This window comes from Myxocyprinus asiaticus, chromosome 2, assembly GCF_019703515.2.
Source record: "Myxocyprinus asiaticus isolate MX2 ecotype Aquarium Trade chromosome 2, UBuf_Myxa_2, whole genome shotgun sequence".
Lineage (NCBI taxonomy): Eukaryota > Metazoa > Chordata > Actinopteri > Cypriniformes > Catostomidae > Myxocyprinus > Myxocyprinus asiaticus.
The window spans coordinates 43,325,498-43,345,224 of NC_059345.1; the positions used below are offsets into that span (position 1 = coordinate 43,325,498).

General features: G+C 39.2%; 1 protein-coding gene across 1 annotated transcript in view; it reads right to left on the bottom strand.

Moving 5' to 3' along the window:
• The window catches only part of itfg1 (integrin alpha FG-GAP repeat containing 1), a 202,146-nt gene that overhangs the window by 77,315 nt on the left and 105,104 nt on the right, over nucleotides 1–19,727 (bottom strand). The window contains exon 11 of the mRNA XM_051716640.1: nucleotides 1,422–1,575. Within this exon, the coding sequence (XP_051572600.1) occupies nucleotides 1,422–1,575 (154 nt within the window). The remainder of the gene's footprint in view (nucleotides 1–1,421; nucleotides 1,576–19,727) is intronic.

Genomic DNA, 19,727 nt, shown 5'->3' on the forward strand with positions numbered 1-19,727 from the left:
CCTTAACGGTTGACGTTGATTCACAATGCACAGCTGCCGATGGTGACAAAACGATATGAATTTGTGTATTTGACTCCTATTCCAAGTCCCAATCGTTACCATGTTTTTGTACATGTAACGAAAACCTAGCAACACAGTCAAACCGTTTTATTATATTAAAATATTTTCCAGGACAAATAATTCTTTTCCAGGACATTTAGGTATTTTCTAATTTTCCATGACTTTTCCATAACTGGAAAATTGCATCGCAAAATTCCAGGTTTTCCAGGACACGTGAGAACCCTGAATATTTTTGGCTATATCGCCAAGCTATCCTACTGAGATTGGTTTTCTTTTTTTTTTTTTGGAAAGTAGGTTGATTTTTCACTTGTTTGGATGCCGAAAACATTATCTGACCAATAAGAAATTAGCTTTGCCCGGAACCAGCACTGCAGAATCAGTATTACTTTTATTCAGCAGTAAATGTGAAGGATTTGTTCTGCATACATTTGGATTCAACAAGTTGGATTTAACATAAAAAGATCAGATCACTAAGGGGAGAAATGAACATAACTTCCTGGGCAAGTTATACACCGTCACAATAAATACAGTGGAACAAGGAGACATTAAAAAATATAACAACCAATAAATAGTATGCACAACACCGTGCAGACACAAGAGGGAAACTACATTTAAGTGGTATGTGGTTTTAAGGCGTAGTTCAGAAAATTCTGCCACCATTTACATTCATCGCATCTTTTTTCCATACAATGAAAGTGAATGGTGACAAATGTTAACATTTTTCTAACATCTCCTTTTGTGTTCCACAGAAGATAGAAAGTCATACAGGTTTGGAACAATATGAGGATTAGTAAATGATGACAGAATTTGAACTTTTTAGATTGAACTATCTTTTTTTATAAGATAGGATTTTAGAAGATACATTTTAGATAATATTTTCTTTTGGTAGATAGATTTAGAAGCTAGAGAAAGGTGGAGAATTTTTTTAAAAAGTGCATCTGTGCAAGTCAGGTGAACATATTCTATTGATTAAGGGTATTAATGCAAACAGGTGTTGTGCATGTATTTGCAGCAGTCTTGTTTTAAACAGGTCTTCACCGCACTATGAGATGGTTGGGTGTATGCATCAAAGATTACGGTTTGTGGGCAATGTAGACTGTGTAATTTTGTTCGCTCTCAACGTCAAAAGAGGAGAGAGCCTGTGTCACACCACTGGGGCAATATTACAGTCAAGAGTAAATCAGATAATGGCAAAAGCTCAGTAATGCGGGTCATAGAGACATCAGCAAGACGAGGGGAGAGTGACGGGGGAGAGAGAGAGAGAGAGAGAGAGAGAGAGAGAGAGACTGAAGTAGTGGAAGTGCTTCACACTGTCTGCTTTAATTAACCGTCAGAAGCAAGGGGAAAATGCCAACACTTACGTCCTCATAGATGTCAAAAAAAGTGGCCAAAACAGCCCGGGGGATGGCACTCAGATCTGACTGTTCCCAGTGCACGCGGAACATCCGGCCTGCCTCGCGACAGCTCACATTATTACAGGGCACATTTTCCAGTAGAAACGCCTGCTGCTGTGCACTGCAGACAGAGACAGAGAGAGAGAGAAAGATGCATGTTAACATGAACAGATTTGAGGAACACAATGCTAAAACATGAGTGAAGACAGTGTGTCATGTTGAATTTAACCCTTGCTAATTAAGTTTGCAAGCACACAGCAAACCACTGAACTCTGACCAATTAAGGACTATGTCTGAGCGCTGAGCACTTCTTCAATTACAATATTATCCACATGCATGTCGCAGAGACAGTACAGTAACACAGGGGTTGATGAAGCAGTAAGACTGGAAAAAAGGCAGAAACTCTGGCGCTGAACTTTTCAATCCCCAAACACAAAAAGGCAATTAAGCAGAACCTTTCCTCCTCATAATTCAGCACCGAGTCTGGGAGAGAGGGAGGAAGAGTGTAGATCTGGGAGCCAGCAGTGAATTATGGAATGAGGCGCTTTTCTGCAGTGCTCAACAACCCATCTGCCAGCCCTCTACTTTGTTCAGGACCCTTTATTCCGTGTTTCTCTCTCTGTGCCTTTATTTTACTGCCTTTTTTCCTCTTAGTCTGGTATTTACAATGTAGCACTCCTCAGAACTACACCAATTTTGACCTGAGTGAGTGGCTAAAAATAGAAACTGCATGAAGGTTTTTCTTTTCTATTGTCCTGCTGTTTTTGTTCTACTTGCTTTTTGCAGAAAGAAATGCAGATATGGTTCACAAAACAGACAACTGAAGCTGGATACCTGCTGCCAACTGACTACAAAAGATGTACTTCAGTTGAGCTACCTAAACAGTGTGAGTGATGAGTTAAGTTTTTTTTCAACAGCATCTGCGGCATGTTTTGGATTATCACAGACAATAATTTCGACTCATCCCTCAGTTTGTAAAAAACAAACAAAAAATGTTTCAGTAATGCACTTATAATGGAAGCCAATTGGGCAATAATGTTTAAGCGCTTTAATTCTTCTGTACAAAAATGTGGGTTAAATGATCTATAAAGCAGTGGGACTACTGTTCTAGGTGAATGAACTTCTTGTTATGTGTTACTGACGTAATTCCTGTGGGTGGATTTTTCTATATATAAACATTACTTGGTCATGACAAGAGTTCAATAATTGGATATAACTTTGTGCAGACATGGTTAGTAAGTTATTCTATCACAATATCTAAAGTTAACATCTTGTGGCTATACATACTAATGTGTGTTTATTAAACATTTATCATTTAACACTTATTTTAAAAGGCATTTGCTGTGGTAATCAACAGCATGCCATTGGTGCTGTAGATAAATCTCAATTTGTATTAAACTTGGAATATTTCTTTAATGTGTGTGTGTACAGTACATAATCAGCTGTATGCATATCTGGTGTTTTTGCATGTAATAATTGGGGCAAAACAAACAGAGAGTTGTGCACTTGGGGAAGCTAGTTAGGTATAAAAAACAGACACACCTCTCCTACTGTACAGTATACAGTACATTCAACAAAGTGATAATACCCAATTTAACTCAACTGACTAACTTCAGATTCAGCTGATCGTATTAGCCCACTACAATCTTAAGTGTCACCAACTCTCTGCTCAATAGACCTTATTCACACTAGCGCCATCTCTGATTTTTGACAGGAATGAAAACTAGGCTGTGAGGGAGAAACCTACTATCTCTTCAATGATACAGTTGTGCTCAAAAGTTTGCATACCCTTGGAGAATTGGTAATATATGTACCATTTTTAAAGAAAACATGAGTGAGCAGGCAAAACACATTTTATTTCTTATGGGATTCATATTCAACTGTAGGTTATAACAGATTGGATATATTAATAAAACAAAACATGGCAACAATGAAAAAAATGAAATGACCCCTGTTCAAAAGCCTGCATACCCTTAGTTCTTAACACTGTGTATTTCCCCCTTTAGCATCAATGACAGCGTGCAGTCTTTTGTAATAGTTGTCTATGAGGCCCCAAATTCTTGCAGGTGGTATAGCTGCCCATTCGTCTTGGCAAAATGCCTCCAGGTCATGCAAAGTCTTTGGTCGTTTTGCATGAACCACACGTTTGAGATCTCCCCAGAGTGGCTCGATGATATTAAGGTCAGGAGACTGTGATGGCCACTCCAGAACCTTCACCTTTTTCTGCTGTAACCACTGGAGGGTCATCTTGGCCTTGTGCATAGGGTCATTGTCGTGCTAGAAAGTCCAAGAGCATCCCATGCACAGCTTTCGTGCAGAAGAATGCAAATTGTCTGCCAGTATTTTCGGATAACATGCTGCATTCATCTTGCCATCAATTTTCACAAGATTCCCTGTGCCTTTAGAGCTCACACACCCCCAAAACATCAGTGAGCCACCACCATGCTTCACAGTGGGGGTGGTAATCTTTTCACTATAGGCCTTGTTGACCCCTCTCCAAACATAGCGCTTATGGTTGTGACCATAAAGCTCTATTTTGGTCTCGTCACTCCAAATTACAGTGTGCCAGAAGCTGTGAGGCGTGTCAAGGTGTTGTCGGGCATATTTTTTGTGGCATAGGCACAGTAAAGGCTTCTTTCTGGCAACTCGACCATGCAGCTCATTTTTGTTCAAGTATCGTCATATTGTGCTCCTTGAAACAACCACACCGTCTTTTTCCAGAGCAGCCTGTATTTCTCCTGAGGTTACCTGTGGGTTTTTGTTTGTATCCAAAACAATTCTTCTGGCAGTTGTGGCTGAAATCTTTCTTGGTCTACCTGACCTTGACTTGGTATCAAGAGATCCCCAAATTTTCCACTTTTTAATAAGTGATTGAACAGTACTGACTGGCATTTTCAAGGCTTTGGATATCTTTTTATATCCTTTTCCATCTTTATAAAGTTCTATTACCTTGTTACACAGTTCTTTTGACAGTTCTTTTCTGCTCCCCATGTCTCAGTATCTAGCCTGCTCAGTGCATCCACTTGAGAGCTAACAAACTCATTGACTATTTATACACAGGCACTAATTGCAATTTAAAAAGCCACAGGTGTGGAAAATTAACCTTTAATTGCCATTTAAACCTGTGTGTGTCACCTTGTGTGTCTGTAACAAGGCCAAACATTCAAGGGTATGTAAACCTTTGATCAGGGCCATTTGGGTGGTTTCTGTTATCATTATGATTTAAAAAGGAGCCAAACAACTATGTGATGATAAATGGCTTCATATGATCACTATCCTTAAATAAAAGACAGTTTTTTTTTTGCATGATCAGTCATATTTTCAAAATTTCACAATTTCTGCCAGGGTATGCAAACTTTTGAGCACAGCTGTATGCACTGTATAAACCAGGGGTCTGAAACCTATGGCACGCGTGGGTAAACACTGGCACGGCAGCAACGGCGAGAGGGAAGTAGACTATTTTATTTATATAAATTCTGCGCCTGCATTCCAATCTACATCTTGATGTAATCCTTCATGATCATGCAGCATGTTTTCATGAGCTGAATGGGAGGCTAAACAAAAAGTTAAAATGTGACGAGACTGCAGTATACCCAACAGACTCATGCAGCACGTGCAAGCCATTCACACATCACGAGCCGGCAGCGCTTCATTTTCGGTTAATCATGCGAGTAAACGTGCCCGCTTTGCTTCATTCAGTCTGCGTGGATAACAGCCTAAATTCCGTGTTCTTTTTGCTTTCAGAACAACACGTGATGTAATAAGGCAAACACCACTATTAATCCTTGAGATTTCCAACCCAGCATACAGTTACACCCTCCTTAAACCATGGTCACACTCAAAATAACATTAAACGATTAAAAGAGAAAACATAAACCCACATCGTGGAGTTCAAAAATCTGAGTCTATTCAAAATATACATTGAACCTGGAAATAAAAAATTTAGGATTTTGCAGGTGCGATTTACCGAAAGGGGCTAAATAGTTGATCGGCTTGTGATGTGCGAATGACTTGCACGTTGTGGCAGGGCGGAGGGCGGGGCCGGGTCGTGATTCTGCACACCCGGCCCCTAACTGGGCTGATTAGACCGAGAGAGATAAGGGCCAACCGGAGACGGCAGTGCAACAGAGAGAGAGAGTTACGGACAGCGTCCGACACCTGTGTGTGTTTGTCTTTTGGTTTAAGTTAATTATTAAAATATTATTTATATTGTTAAGCCGGTTCTCGTCTCCTCCTTTCCGTTGATGTGTTACACACGTGTAGCATAAGTCTCGTCACTCTTTAATAGTGTTTAGCCTCCCATTCAGCTGATAAAAACACACTGGCTGATCATGAGGAAGGACTACATCAAGATGTAGATTGGAATACAGGTGCAAAAAATATCTTAAATATCTTTAAAAAATCTTATAAATAAAATAGCCTGCTCCTCTCCGCTGTTGCTTGCATGCTAGTGATTACCCCTCTGCGTGATTTTGAAAAATTATAAAAAGCACTTTCACAAGATGCCCTGTGAAAATTCACATGCAGGATCATGATTATATCATAATCATCGGGTTTTGCACAAATCTTTCACTCAAACTATATGCTGATAATATCATTTGTAATGAAAAATAAACGATGAAACTAGAAAAATGCAAAATAGAAATATTTTCACAAGCGGACTCAAACTTCGGAAAATCACTCGTACATGCGGAAGGTTTATTTTTATTTATTTGTTTTAGCGGTGTCGGCACAGCCATTGACCATGAAAATAAAAAATGTCACTCCATGTCAAAAAAGTTGCCGACCCCCAATATAAACTAACAAAAAGCTCCTAGATCAAATCTAAGTTTCCAGAACTCATGTTGTCTGGAGTTTTTTTGTCTACTGGAATTTCTTGAAAGATATTTTTTCAATGTTTTCATCAGCGGAATGACCCAAAATCTCTTTAAACAACTGTACAACCCACTGAAGAGACTGTACGTCTATCCCTTACAGCCTCGTTGTCATTCCCATCAAAAATCAAAGATGGCGCTGCAGTGAATAAGGTCTGATACACTGCACAGATCCACAACAAACAATAATGTGATGTACGCTTTAAATTCATATTTAAGTGTAGCCATGAATTTCCCAGAGTCGTTGTTCCAGCGTTCTGGAAGGTGATGACACTTCCCGCTCAGATTGTGCTGGTCAATCTGGAGCTTGGTCAACTAATCTGTGCATTTCACTCTGCGCACCTTTGCTGGCTGCCTGTCAGCGCAGGCTGCTTTGGGGGCTTTGCCAAAGTCAGCCAGCCAAGCAGGCAGCCTCTGTCCCCTCAACGGATTAACTGATGCCACACATACTGCAGCGCAGAGAACAGCTGCTTTACAGACTCTTTGCGGGTTTAAATGGCTGCCGCACACAGAAGGAAAGTTTTTGTCCTTGTGTGGATTTAAAACTACCATCACTGCCAATTTAAAGACTAGTGGCTGAAACACACCAACAAATTTGGACAGGAAATGCCCTCAAAGCAGACTGACAAAGGAAACCAGAATGTATTGTATGTCTCTGAACAGACACAACTAAATGTGTATGTCAGGGCTTGCATGTCAATTTATTTTTACTAGTCAACTAGTCATCCAGAAAAGTAGCTGACTAGTCTACAGATCAGTGTTTACCTTATGTAAATAACTCAGAATAGGCTCTGCAGCTTCAGCAGTCTCTGCTGTTTCTGACAGATCCACTGTGTTAACAGTGAGTATGTGAGAGGATGTCCATGCGGCTAAGATGACGGGGGTGAAAAAAAAAAGTGCACGTACTGTATCTCAATTACTAGCTTCATGCCATTTGCATGGTCACAATCAGTGCAAAAAACCTGTTCCATTCACTTAAAGCATCTGTGAGCTTCTAGCCGACACTTGATTAGATTAGACAATCTCATAATGTGGTCACCAGGCATGCAAGACCGACTTCCTTTCCTCATACTCTCAAAGTGGAGCACAGTCATGACCGGCGGCCTGCTGTGCCAAAGCGCACAACCTTGTGTGTAAACACACACTCCTTGTCTAATTGGGAGTTTTGGACCCAACACCATGGCAAACCAAGCAGGGAAGAAGAGGCCTGCGGCAAGCCCAGAGGTTGACCTCTCCCTCCACCTCTGTCAACCTCCCTCTGCACTTTTCCTTTCTCTAGTGAAAGAGAGATTCGACTGTGGCATTTCCTGTCCGTTGTGCAGGTTGGGTATCAATTTCAGAGCACAAACAATTGTATAAGAGTGAGAGTCAGGCATGTTGAGAGGGATGGCGGGTGACAGGTATGGAGATTCTCTGAGGAGTGAGATGACAGATCTCAATCCCCCAGGCATCTCTTCAATAGTGGTCCACTTACACTTCCCAAAGCCTCTGTCTCTGTTGCTGTATGTGTTGGTGTACTTTTCTTTCAATATGATCTCAAGGGCAAAAACAAAGCAGTCTGAAGGGTGGATGGCGTTTCAATCATTTGCTACAGCTGCTCTCTCTATGGAAACAGTATGCTGGTGACCAAGAGGAGAAAAAGGAAAGAAAGGAAGAGAAAGGCACTGCTCCAAAATCTAGTGAGTTGCCTAGCTGTCTACTGCCTAGATAGGCAGCTGCCTTTGAAGGTCACATCTGTTTTCAGTTTCCCAACATCATTGTTTCTCAAAGTATGCAGTAATCGAGAGCGTTTTCAAAATACTGTTTTTTGTGTTCTATTGTGGATAAGAGCTGTAAACATAGTAAAATTAATGCGTTCTCAAACGAAAACAGATAAGTGTGGATGTGGCCTAAGCAGAGACCATTTGGCGCCTGAGACGGGGTACTTGTGTTAAAATGAATAGGAGAAATTGTAATGCCTAATATGGTGGATATAGAAAGGAAAGTCCCACCTTACAGGTAAAAGAGCCAATCACCTTTTAGATACAGACATACTGTAGCCCGTAAGTCAACTAGAAAATGTGCATGCGTATTACAGAAACACAATTTATGATACCATTGCTGTCAGATTTAACAGCTGATTCTTTGGTTCTTTGATCGTTATCTAGACCAGACATTTTTGAGTTTCTGGTCTTTCCCCATTCAGGTAGATAGGAGCTATATTTTTATGCTGCTTGTATCCATAGAAAATAGTTGGCTGAGAATGTTCCTGACTTGCCCTGAAAAGGACTAAATTTGGAATTCTGCAACTTTGTGCATCATACAAATAATACTCTTAATGTAAAGTGCATGGGAGACTACTGATTTCAATAGAGTTTGGCGATAGCATGTTGCTAAGCTAATGCTAATGTTAAGCTAATACCCTATTTAGATTTAACAACTCAAAACCTTTCATTATTGAATGAACTACATTTAAAATCAGAAGTTGAGGGGAAGTCATGTAACTTCAACATGCAGTGTTCAGGGAAATGATAGCTAAATTGCTGTTATCACTTTAGAACATGTGCAACTCAAATCAACAAGCTCAACTAGGGAAAGGTGGGCTAAAAGCACTTGGTAGTTCGAGAGAGAAAGACCTACTCAATGACCTGCCCTTCCAAGGCATCATTATCCCAGAGCACCTGGAATCCACAAACTAAAGTGAACAACAGCAGAAATTTCATACAAATGTGCTTCAGTGTGCACTGCTTGGCTAATTAGCCCTGACACCAACCCATGCTTCCTCAAAACTTTCCATGGACTTCACATAGCGTGTGTCTTTCATGTAAATTACACAAAAGAACAAAAAAATAATTTCAGAGAACGGAAAGTGGATCAATTTAGATAAATGTGCTGTTTAATGCACAGAGGAACATAACCGGAAAGACTTTTACTGTGCATGTCTTCTGCAAATGGGCTGATGTAGGTTTTTAAGAGACCTTTCAATTTAATCCGTCCTATCAAAACTGAAGGAAATAAATCTTGCTGAATGTTTGACAGGCCTTTAAACGTGAATCGGGGCTGCATTTCATGATGCCACTTTATCTTAAAAGCAAATGGAATTCAGACCATCATGGCAGATCTAATGCTCTGTTGAGAGTGAGAAATATGGACACATATTGACATTTATCTTCCATCTTTACGAAATTAAGACATTTTGCTAGTCTTAGTGGAACTGCTGCTAATCCTGACTGACAATGAAACAAGTATTTCCAAACACATGCTCATGAGGTGGACGGCCATTGCCTAGCAACAGAGCCCTTTGCATCTGCAGTCACTATAGACTTAAACTTGAGCCCGAGCACAACCAGGGCAAATAATTAAATGTGCAAATAATTAAATGTGTAAATATAGGGTAAAGAATTGTGCTGTCAATATGAGAAACAAATGCATGAACTTAATGTACAGCATGAGCAGATCTCATATGAGGAATGAGCAGCTTTACCGCAGTGAAAACGCTCCCCTATTAACCTCAAACTGCAGTGAATAATAGAAAATGCAATTACGTCCTAAGGTGTATGTATGCGTAGTGTATGTTCAGGTGTTCCCCCAGGCCTCATGGGAGACTTTTGTCTCGCCCCTCATAAAATTCAAGCACTTCTATCAAGAGAATATTCTGACATCATAAAGGAGCATGCAATTGGTGGCATTCAATTATACATGCATTAGTTCTGCTTAATGGATCTCTCTGATCTCACTCCTCTTCCTATTCACAGATGCCAAAGCAACTAGAGAATCATGATTGGTCACTTCATCTTTTTGTCCTTTTCTGGCTTCCTCTAAGTGTGGTGTATCTATACTTCCCCCCAGCAGGCAGTTTTAAGAGGTGACATAGGTCATTGTGCTGTCCTGTGGCTAAGGAGACAACTTTTTCAGGGAATAATGACTGGTTCTGTTTCTTCTGTTCATTTCTCACCATACATGGCTGGAAGAACATGACCTGGCCTGTTCAAATGCAAAAGTATAGCTTTCCCCTGAAGCCACTTTAAAGGAGTAGTTCACCCAGAAAAAAAAATTCAATAATTATTTACAAGGGGTGTAACGGTTTATCATGGCACGATGCATTGCATTTAAAAAATGTTACGATGCACACTGTGAAGTTTTTTTTAATTTTTATAATTATTTTAACATCTGTTCTATCCAATACACACAACGTCCTACACCTACGTAATGCAGGCATACAAATGGAAATCACTTTATTGGCACAAGGAGCTCTAAAATACAATTACACACTAGCAGCCACAGGTGTTGTACGATGAGTTCGGCTTAAAGTGAAACCAGCAGTGAGAGTGAGACGTGCCTTTTCAGCACAAGGGATCGAATGTCCATTTGAAACACAAGACTTATCTGCTCTAACAGCGTGAGAGAAAATGTTTACAGAGGTTTAATGAGAGTGCTATATTAATCTAATATATATATATATATATATATATATATATCAGTTGTGCTCAAAAGTTTGCATACCCTTGGGAGAATTGGTAATATATGTACCATTTTTAAAGAAAATATGAGTGAGCAGGCAAAACACATTTATTTTATTTCTTATGGGATTCATATTCAACTGTAGGTTATAACAGAATGGCACAATCATAAAACAAAACATGGCATCAATGAAAAAAATGAAATGACCCCTGTTCAAAAGTCTGCATACCCTTAGTTCTTAACACTGTGTATTGCCCCCTTTAGCATCAATGACAGCGTGCAGTCTTTTGTAATAGTTGTCTATGAGGCCCCAAATTCTTGCAGGTGGTATAGCTGCCCATTCGTCTTGGCAAAATGCCTCCAGGTCATGCAAAGTCTTTGGTTGTCTTGCATGAACTGCATGTTTGAGATCTCCCCAGAGTGGCTCGATGATATTAAGGTCAGGAGACTGTGATGGCCACTCCAGAACCTTCACCTTTTTCTGCTGTAACCACTGGAGGGTCAACTTGGCCTTGTGCTTAGGGTCATTGTCGTGCTAGAAAGTCCAAGAGCGCCCCATGCGCAGCTTTCGTGCAGAAGAATGCAAATTGTCTGCCAGTATTTTCGGATAACATGCTGTATTCATCTTGCCATCAATTTTCACAAGATTCCCTGTGCCTTTAGAGGTCACACACCCCCAAAACATCAGTGTGCCACCACCATGCTTCACAATGGGGATGGTATTCTTTACACTATAGGCCTTGTTGACCCCTCTCCAAACATAGCGCTTATGGTCACAACCATAAAGCTCTATTTTGGTCTCGTCACTCTAAATTACAGTGTGCCAGAAGCTGAGGCATGTCAAGGTGTTGTTGGGCATATTGTAACCGGGAATTTTTGTGGCATTGGCTTCTTTCTGGCAACTCGACCATGCAGCTCATTTTTGTTCAAGTATCGTCATATTGTGCTCCTTGAAACAACCACACCGTCTTTTTCCAGAGCAGCCTGTATTTCTCCTGAGGTTACCTGTGGGTTTTTCTTTGTATCCAAAACAATTCTTCTGGCAGTTGTGGCTGAAATCTTTCTTGGTCTACCTGACCTTGACTTGGTATCAAGAGATCCCTGAATTTTCCACTTCTTAATAAGTGATTGAACAGTACTGACTGGCATTTTCAAGGCTTTGGATATCTTTTTATATCCTTTTCCATCTTTATAAAGTTCCATTACCTTGTTACGCAGGTCTTTTGACAGTTCTTTTCTGCTCCTCATGGCTCAGTATCTAGCCTGCTCAGTGCATCCACGTGACAGCTAAAAAACTCATTGACTATTTATACACAGGCACTAACTGCAAAATTGCATATATATATATACAGTTGCAATCGAAACTATTCAACCCCCCTGCCCAGCAATATATTGTGGTGATGTGAATTAAAACACATCAACTAAAACCCCAGTAAACAGTCAAAGAGTTCAGTTTACCCAAATTTTAAAATAAAAAATAACATAATTATAATTAATTAATTATTCTCTCCACAAATGTCATGTCAAAAATATTCAACCCCCGAAGTCAATCATTTGTGGAGCATCCTTTATCCTTAATAACAGCAAATAAATGTTTCAGGTAAGTGTTCTCGGGTTTTGGACACCTCTCAATTACAATTTTTACACATTTCTCATTAGCAAAAGCTTCCAGCTCATTGACATTCTTTGGTTTCTGTGCTGCCACTGCTTCCTTGAAATCCCAACAAAGGTTTGCAATGGGATTTTAATGATGGACTGAAAGGGCCATTTAAGGACATTCCACGACCTATCCCTGAACCAGATTTTGGACAACTTGGATGTATCCTTAGTGTTATTGTCTTGCTGGAAAATCCAGTGATCACCGAGCTTCAATTTACACACTGAAGGCATCACATTTTTCATGCCAAAATGGCCTGATACCTGAAAGAATCCATGGTGTCAGTCACATAGTCAGGATAGCCGTTTCCTGCAGCCGCAAAACACCCCATAACAGGACTGACCCACCTCCATGCTTGACTGTGGGGATGGTGTCGTTCTTGTCATCACCTTGTCATCTTACTCCAGACGTACTGCTGACCCATGGGTCTAAAACTCATTTTCAGTTTAGTGTCATACGTCTTTAAAACCTTCTTCCAGGACTCCACAGGTCTTTCCTAATTACTTCTTGAATATTCAAGTCAACATTTCCCTTGATAAAGTTTTGCTTTCTTCCACACCCCAAGAAGGTTGTTGTTGTACCATATTTAAAAAAATTATGAATGGTGCTGCCAACTTTGTCGATTGGAAATTGAAGTGCCTTGGAAATGTACTTTTAGCCATGACCTTTCTTGTGTAATGAAATAATCTCCTCTATTAGCTTTTGAGACAGCTTATTTTTAATTGCATTTTTTGCACAGAAATACATTTTTGCTTACAACGCTAAACTTAAAGGAATAGTTCACCCAAAAATTTACATTTGCTGATAATTTACTCACCCTCAGGCCATCCAAGATGTATCTGAGTTTCTTTCTTCATCAAAACAGAATTTAAAGCACTTGCGCTCATGAGAGTGATGATGTAAGCTCGTTGGTAAGGTCACGTGTCACGTGGAGGAGGAGTCAGGAAGTGCGTCACTGTTTACAAGAGAAACTTGTGCCATTCACAAACCAAAACAGTCCAATTTCAAAACAATATAAAATAAAATAACATTTCCAAATAATAATAACAATTAAAAAACAATGTAAACAATGACGCGCTTCCTGACTCCTCCTCCACGTGACACGAGACGTTACCAACGAGCTTATGTCATCCCTCTCATAAGCGCACATCACAGAGATGTATGGAAGCGAACATTTGTTGTTAAAAAGTATATAAGTATTGTTTTGTTTCTAAAAATAATCAATCGTTTGGGTTCAGAAGACCTTTATTTGTCGACTGGAGTCGACAAATAATGAAGAAAAAAACTCAGATACATCTTGGATGGCCTGAGGGTGAGTAAATTATCAGCAAATTTTCATTTTTGGGTGAACTATTCCTTTAAATTTGAAAACTTAAATAAGTGCCATTGCAGATTGATGACTTAATTTTGTTTTAAAACAATTACTTGTGTAGCCTTACATATTTAAGAAACAGCTACATGCAATAGGGGTTGAATAATTATGACATGGCTGTATTTTTAAAAATCCTGCTATTTACAAATATTAGATTATATATTCACACTATGACTTTGAATGTGTCACTCAACTGATATAGATGTAAAGTTAAAAAATTCTGGGTCATCAGAAAAGCTTACCTTTGTAAATCCTTACTGTCTTATGGGGGTTGAATAATTTCGATTGCAACTGTATATAATGCTGAATATTATGTATAATAATTAGAGCTGTCAGAATTAATGCATTAAAGCATGCGATTAATTAAAAAAAATTAACGCTTTAATTTTTCTTAATCGCAATTAATGCACTGACCGTTTATACAGCATAAACACTTGTGTGAAGGGTGGAAACTTTGGAATGCGTCCACCCGGAGTCATTACACTGACACACAGGCCACTGTGCCAAACCCCTTCTACCAATATGAGACTACATGGTTAGCATAAAATAGCATAACACGGCGGTCCCATAGACATTCTTTGAGCGGTACGGTCATAACACGCTACTTGACCATTATGCTCTCTCCTATGATAGAGCCGCAGAGGTTGTTTTCTCAGTAAATAAAAGAATCTCTGACAGTGCTTCCCTGTCATTGATAAAATGATAGAGAAAGGAGCTCTTAGCCCTATTTAATGTTCAAAACAAGCCCAGATGGGACATGTGATAGAAATCAAGTATTTTTCAGCCTTTGTAAGTGTTTGTTTGCAAGCACTTTTCATAGTGAGTTCAAAGCGGTGTGCGACACAGGCGTTGACGCTGCGAAACGAATCATGAACGCAGCTTCATGACTGCTGTAACAAAGCGGATAGCCACAGTCTACCGGCAGATTAATATTGTGGAGAATGAGAGTTTAAGAGATTTAATGCCCATTGCAATGAATATGCAACCTATGTGGTGATTAGTTCTTTCAATTAGTCAAAGTCCCACTTTGGGAAATGTTTAATGTTACGTTACTTGACTTGGTGCTATTTTAGTACATTTCTATCTTTATATTTTGGAAGGCTTTGTTTGGAAAATGTTAATAAAGCATTATATTGCAACATATTTTATTTTCTTTCCTAAAATGGAAATAAATGAATTTTAACAAGAAAATAAGTATATATAGTGTTAAATTTCAGCACTTTTAAAATCTGCGATTAATCACGATTAACTACAAAAAAAAATGTATGCGGTTAAAAATGTAATCGACTGACAGCACTAATAATAATGCTATAGTGGGAATATAATCCTAATGTCATGTCTAATTTAATTTCATCAATAAATTATTATAATTTAATTAGATAAGCATGCAGTTCCATTAAATGTTTTTTTCATATGGTTCATATGACTTCAGTGGTCCAAAAGACTGTAATTTATGTTAAGTACTGCTTCTTTGTGTTAAAGCCTTGCAATAAAAACCCACGAACAGAGAGACAAGTCAGTTTTTCTAAAGAGATTCGATCCTATTTAAAAGCGGAATTAAGGATTTATTAAGAAATCTTGAGGGCATTTCTGAGCTATCAGATCATAAAGTATTATTATGATTATGAAGCGCCAACCTCTCACAGAAAAATGGGAAAAATCGCAATAAGGTGGCTACAGGAAGTTTGTTTTGTTTGCAGATTCTGGAACGCACAGGTCCATTAGCTGAACCAACCTCAAAAATGATATATGGCAGCCGTGCAATGCATAAAATCATTCAGATACTGGCTAAGAGCTTCAGTTAATGTTCACTAACCATCAGTGGGGACAAATGTGATCTCAATGATTTTGACCGTGGCATGATTGTTGGTGCCTGACGGGCTGGTTTGAGTATTTCTGTAACTGCTGTTCTCCTGGGATTTTCACGCACAACAGTCTCTAGAGTTTACTCAGAATGGTGCCAGAAACAAAAAAAAACCATCCAGTGAATGGCAGTTCTGCAGTCGGAAATGCCTTGTTGATGAGAGAGGTCAACGGAGAATGGCCAGACCGGTTTGAGCTGACAGAAAGGCTACGGTAACTCAGATCACCACTCTGTACAGAATGCAAAACATGTCGAACCTTGAGGCGGATGGGCAACAATAGCAGAAGACCACGTCGGGCACTTTATTAGGACCATATTATTATTAATAAAGTGCTCAGTGATTGAATACCATTGTTGTCATATTTTATTGCTGATTTGATTTAGGGTAACTGTGACAAACAGTTTGAGTGATTTCAGTCTTTCACCATACAAGTTGACAGAGCTGTACTAACATGACAAGAAGATGACCGCCGAGTAAACTGACTTGACTTGGAGGGACTTTGGCAATGGCTCTGACATAAAAATTGAATGTTGAGGAGAAGAAAACTCAGGGTATATGGTGGGTTCAGCTGCTCTGAAACTAACCACCTAAAAAAGCGAAACATTCTTTAATTAACAGAATGTAATGTACATGTAAGTCTAACAGTGCTCTGTAGTGCTGGTCATAACAGAAACATAGACACACAGAAGCAGAGTGGCGATTAGAGCAGTTCAGAAAACGAGAGAGAAATAGAGCGAAAGAGAGTGTGTGTAATAAAGTCTCTCAGGAGCTCTGCTAAACCGGAACACACCTGCTGGCCCACAAGATGTACATCCACCTGCAGTCTGACTACAGATCAGCTCACACCTCTAAACTCCACCTGTGTGCATGAGAGAGCTGGAGTTTACTGCAACACATCCCATTACCGAGCTCCTCTACATCTGAACCACCATGAAAATATCCTAACAAATACTGAGCAGGTGGATAAAGATGTCAGAAAAAATGTGACTCAACACTTTATAATTGTAACATCTGGGTCAAGTCCACTCTAATCACCAGATAAGTGTTCTTGGCAGCTGCGGTGGTGGGTAGGGATGAGGAGAGAGAGAGAGCAAGAGAAAGAGACAAGCAAAGGGTCTCGTCCATGTTAAAGTTGGTGCAGCCTCACATAGATGATTAAAAAATAAATAAAAAAAAAAAAAAAAAAAAGTCATAGCCTGTTCCTCTCTTAATATGAAAAATACTGCATTCAACAGACACACATTTCAGACTGCGCTAATGGCATGTGATAACAGGTTCCACAGGTTGACTAACAACTAACATGTTTTGTTGTAGTATAATGTTTTGGTATTAGATGCCACCTAAAGCTGAGGTGGATTTATATTTAATTCAATTTTTAAGTCACATTTTTAAAAAGGATGGAGAACAATTTAATTAAAGGGACAGTTCACACAGAAATTAAAATTCTCTCATCATTTACTCACCCTCATGCCATCCTAGATGTGTATTACTTTCTTCTGCTGAACACAAATGAAGATTTTAAGAAAAATATCACAGCTCTGTAGGTCCATACAATGCAAGTGAATGGTGGCCAGAACTTTGAAGCTAAAAAAAAAAGCATTTAAAGGCAGCATAAAAGTAATCCATATGACACCAGTGGTTACAAATGTCTTCAGAAACGATATGATAAGTGTGGGTGAGAAACAGATCAATATTTAAGTCCTTTTTTACTATAAATTCTCCTCCCTGTCCAGCAGGGGGCAGTATGCATGAAGAATGTGAATTTCCAAAAACAAAAGAAGAAAAATGTGGAATTAAAAGTGAAAGTGGACATTTAAAGTAAAAAAATACTTAAATATTGATCTGGTTCTCACCCACAACTATCATATCACCTCTGAAGGTATAAATTTAACCACTGGAAGCGTAAGGATTATTTTATGCTTCCTTTACATGCTTTTTGGAGCTTCAAAGTCCAACCATTCACTTGCATTGTATGGATCTACAGAGTTGAGATATTCTTCTAAAAATCTTTGTTTGTATTCAGCAGAATAAAAGAAAGTCATACACATCTGGGATGGCATGAGGGTGAGTAAATGAGATAGTTCACCATAAAAATAAAAACAATTATCCGTTTAACAGACATTATTTAATGCTTACCAAAAGAGTAGTTAAGGTGCATTCAAATATATACATGAATACAATTCTATGAATTAGAGTTAAATTATATTTAAATCTATTTCATGTTGTTTTTGGGCCTTTTGTACCAAATTTATTTGTATTATAGTAGAGAGGGGTGAGAATGGTGAGGAGAAGTGGGGTCAATTGGAATCGGGAAATATCACAGGCCATATTCCATGGCTCCCATTTCAATGAACATTGTATAATACTTAACAGTTTAATGATTCATGTTTGTTAATTAAATATTAATGAATGCTATGCAAGTTATTATAAGGTGTAATATACTTGGAAATCGTCCATATAGTGACTTAAGAGTATGCAATGAACATCCGTAGGAGTGAAGAAGCAAACCACAAATAAACCACAGGGTGAATTAGGGCAATATGGGACATTTGGTAATGTAGGACACCTAAGCTCTGATGTTCACCCAGAGCTTGCTCCATCACAAAAAAGTATGTGTCTATATTACCATATTCCATATTCCCCTAATTCACCCTATATTATACTTTTACACACTAACAAAGATTACTTAGCACAAGCTGAATGTGACCATTAGAAAGGAAGATGTGCCTTTATATCCTGAGATGCTGGACGTGTTCCAGGGAACGACATTGTGTCCAGATGTTTCAGCAATATAAACAATGCCCTCAGCACGACACATGAAATTCAGGGGCAATGGAGCAATCTTACCGCTGTCTTATAATCTCACTCGCTAATGGAAGACACTGCTTAAAGGTCAGAGGCTTTTGATGGATCCATGACTGCATCAGTATAGAATGTTTGAGTGTAAAATGATTACACAACTTCTTAATGCAGCTGGGTCAGAGGACATGATCTGCTTTTAATAATGAGATCTAAAGCAAAGAGAAAAGCTTTGGATTCAGAGATATGATCAATGTGGTGGTCAGGAGTAGTCAACCCTCAAAGTGATTTTATTGGTGAGTCACAAGGCTGATGACCAAGCTCTTCTGTCGCTCTTTATTTAATCTGTTAAGGCCAAAGCAGAACCAAGACCTGGGCAGGACACGAGGACAGAGATGGTAAAGGAAGTGAGTGCATAGGAGATGGGCCAGGTATTTGACATGTAATTTGCTGATAATGACAAGACTGAAAAGCATTCTTGTTTAGCTGTTCTCAACAATCCCCTCTCTCACAAGGACAAATTCAACAGGCAAACAGCAGTGAGGGAAAGCAAAGCTGGGTATGGCAATAAAAGAATCGAGGTAGGAGGAAGATGACAGGAGAGAGAATGCACACTTTGTTCTAGAGACCACTGTAGTCATGCCTGTGTGCTAAGAAGACACATTGTTAAAAGCCCAGAGTGAACGAGTGTCAACTGTGTGCATTCCAACAAAATCAGCTCTGTGGACCAAGTTTGAAAGTGGAATTTTCACACATAAAGCACATTAAATTCACATTGAATCGAGAGAGAGAGAGAGAGAGAGAGAGAGAGAGAGAGAGAGATAGATAGAGAGTGAGAGAGAGAGAGAGAGAGAGAGAGAGAGAGAGAGAGAGAGATCAGTGTTATACAAGCCATGAAGCACATTTTAAATTGCTCTGAATGTTAACACTCTTTTAGCTGCTTTTCCTTGCCCATGGTCACTTTTTCAGAAAATGACCCAGACTAGCACAAAATAGTCCCTAAATATACTGTACAGTAGGGGATAAAAAGTGGATAAATGTGTCAGAGGTACAGACGCCCATCACAGTTGAGGAGAAAGGACGGACACTTACAGAAGTATACAAGAACACTGACTTAATCCTATTCAGAGCTCATCTGCATCATTGTCATCGTGGGCTAGACTAACGTACTCTCTCAGTGATGGACCGAAGCCTGACATCTCCTAGAAATGTTACTGTGATAACGTTAAGTTCGTGGGCAATGGAGGAGTCAGGAGATAGCGAACA